We start from the raw sequence: 2623 nt of genomic DNA, 5'->3' as shown, positions 1-2623 counted from the left end.
ACCACAGAAGCCTTCCCATTCCTCTTTTTCAGGCTTAATCCTAAATTTTGCTTGCACAATTGCAGTCCCAAGAAACAGAAAAACTTCACACCCCTACAGGCTCTGAGAAAACTTCCCCTTTTTTTTTAATCGACTGTTTTCTTTCTTTAAGCCACAGACCATTCATTCAGAGCAAACCCTCCCCACCCCAACCCAACCATGCAGAACTATCATTGCTTTAGCATTTAAACACACACATGCAGTTCATGGAATAAATGCTCAGCAAAGTAAACTTGTCCTGGTCTGGGCTTTCTTCTGGAATCTAGTCCTCTGTCATTTTCTAGACTAATATCCAATGCCTTTTGTCACTGCCTTTTAACTTTCTTCAGCTGAAGGGCTTAGATACTTCCTTGAAGTACCTGGTTGAGTCATTAAGTCTAGATGGGTTGGATCCAAGGTCTCCTTGCAGCCTGCCTCCTCAGCATATGGAAAGTCATTCATGTCCATTTCATCGCTGTTAAACATATCAAGCTGCCTCTCTTCCTGCTCTTCCAAAGTCCTTCGGGCCCTGCCCTCTGACTGTTCCACCACCTCCCCATCTCCTTCACTAATGACGGTCATGGGGCTGCTCTGGATGCGGTTGCGGACGTTGTACTTGCTGCTGGCAGCAGAGGGGGGTGTTCGTGACCGGCCGTACCTAGTGCCAGAGAAGGACATGCTCCTTGGCATCACGCCCTCGCTCTTGGCCCACTCTTCCTGGGCCCGTTTGCTCTTGCTGGGTGAGCAGCCGGCAGGGCTGTCAGAAAGATCAGGGGAGGCATCCGTCTTTGTCCGGTGGAACCGCGGGTCTGTGTTCTTCAACATCTCTGCCGCGGACATGCGGGAACTGGTGTCACAGCGGCTCCCTTTCTTCAGCAGCAGGGCTTTGAAGTTGTCGTTGCTGGTGCTGCTCTTGCGAACGCTTCTCTGAATAGATCCAGCTTGTTTGAGGGTAGTTAAGGTTGGGGAAGCACCAGTGGGAGTTACGGGGGGTGATGGAGAGTGGTTGCGGGTACGGTCGTCTTCAGAATCTTTACGGCCAAGGACTTTCCTTTTGGATCTGAGTATGAAAAACAACAAAAAAAAGAGGACCGAACAAAAAATTAAACTTTTTACCTCCAGTGGGAGTTACGGGGGGTGATGGAGAGTGGTTGCGGGTACGGTCGTCTTCAGAATCTTTACGGCCAAGGACTTTCCTTTTGGATCTGAGTATGAAAAACAACAAAAAAAAGAGGACCAAACAAAAAATTAAACTTTTTACCTCCCCTAATTAAACTCAGCTTAGAGGGATGACAATGAATTAAGCTACAGCAGAGAGAGGGATAAGGGAGAAGTAATCTAAATCTAAAGCATGAGTAAGCACACCACCAAAACTGTATAGGCATTAATGCAGGTATTTGAGGTATAAGCTAAGTTTATTGTTCTTTTTCTGCAAATCTGGAACAATGAAACTACTAAACCCAGCAATACTGATGTCCAAAACACCGCGGTGAATTTAGTGAATCAGGTTTTCTGGAGTCAGTATTCAACTGCTAAGATTCATGCATTATAAAGATTATACTCAATGCCATTTGTCTGTTAGTTTGGGGATTTGATTAAAAAGATGTCGTCTAGAGTATGTTGGGGTTTTTCTGTTTTGTTTTGTTTTACTATTTCATTTGATGCTCTCCAGGTAATCAGAAGTGTAGTTTAGTGCACTTGCCTTTAGAAAAGGGTATTGTAATGCACTGCTGCTGAAGTTAAGATGCAGTAAAGTGAGCCACATGTAACCATTCTGAATTACATGATTAAAAAAAAAAAATCCCCTCCTCAATGCAAACATTAAATCAATAGCAAAAACCGAGTTTTCCAGTTTCTATTAAGATGCACAGACAAAGTTCACAGTTCTGTTGGTGCTCTGTCATGGCAACTCTTCAACTAAACAAAGAAGAGACCAACTTCCTGACATGAAAGTTATCTTTCCAAATGAAAGGGCGGAGTGTTTTTTTAATTTAAATGTGAAGTGCAGGGATAACAAAAATAAAATTAAGAAACAATCATGGAACTGGCAATAAGTGGAAACTGGACTTCTATTGCCCCATTTCCACGTTATTAGAAATCTTAAAGAAAGAAATGAATTACATGCCCAGTATCTGTAGCAAAGCTGCTTTGCTTCTTTGTTGGCTAAGCAAGAATTATTTCAAAAATAATGTATAAAGGCTAATTTCACACATGCTATTTTGGCAAAAGTTTAAAACAAGTCAGCAGACTTGTTACAAATACAAGATTGCCATGCTAGAATTCCGTATTAATTTTTATCAAGCATGTGCTCAATACAGACCGTTCGCCTTGTGAAACGGGTTTCTACTTAACGTGATCTTTAGCTGTACTTTCTTAAAGGCCTTGAGATTTTGCCAAGGCAAGCTCAAACGTCTTTATGCATTGCAGCCTACTGATAATAGAAAACCCCAGAAAACAGCATAGCAGGATCCATCAGCTGAGTAGGTGGCAGCAACAGATATTGCCATAAACTCTGCCAAGGGTTCGGAGCAATCCTGTCTCTCTTAAGTGGCTGAAGTTTATGCACAGATCACTTAGGACACCCCCCCCCCAACCCCCCCGCCAG

The 2623-nt window shown here is 43.1% G+C and overlaps 1 protein-coding gene across 1 annotated transcript in view; it reads right to left on the bottom strand.

The window, feature by feature from the left end:
• Window positions 1–354: 354 nt before the first annotated feature.
• The window catches only part of NHSL1 (NHS like 1), a 59887-nt gene continuing 57618 nt past the window's right edge, over window positions 355–2623 (bottom strand). Inside the window, exon 8 of the mRNA XM_035899855.1 lies at window positions 355–1078. Within this exon, the coding sequence (XP_035755748.1) occupies window positions 355–1078 (724 nt within the window). The remainder of the gene's footprint in view (window positions 1079–2623) is intronic.

This window comes from Egretta garzetta, unplaced genomic scaffold (assembly GCF_000687185.1).
Source record: "Egretta garzetta isolate BGI_Z169 unplaced genomic scaffold, ASM68718v1 scaffold397, whole genome shotgun sequence".
Lineage (NCBI taxonomy): Eukaryota > Metazoa > Chordata > Aves > Pelecaniformes > Ardeidae > Egretta > Egretta garzetta.
This window is presented reverse-complemented; position numbering and strand designations above follow the sequence as displayed.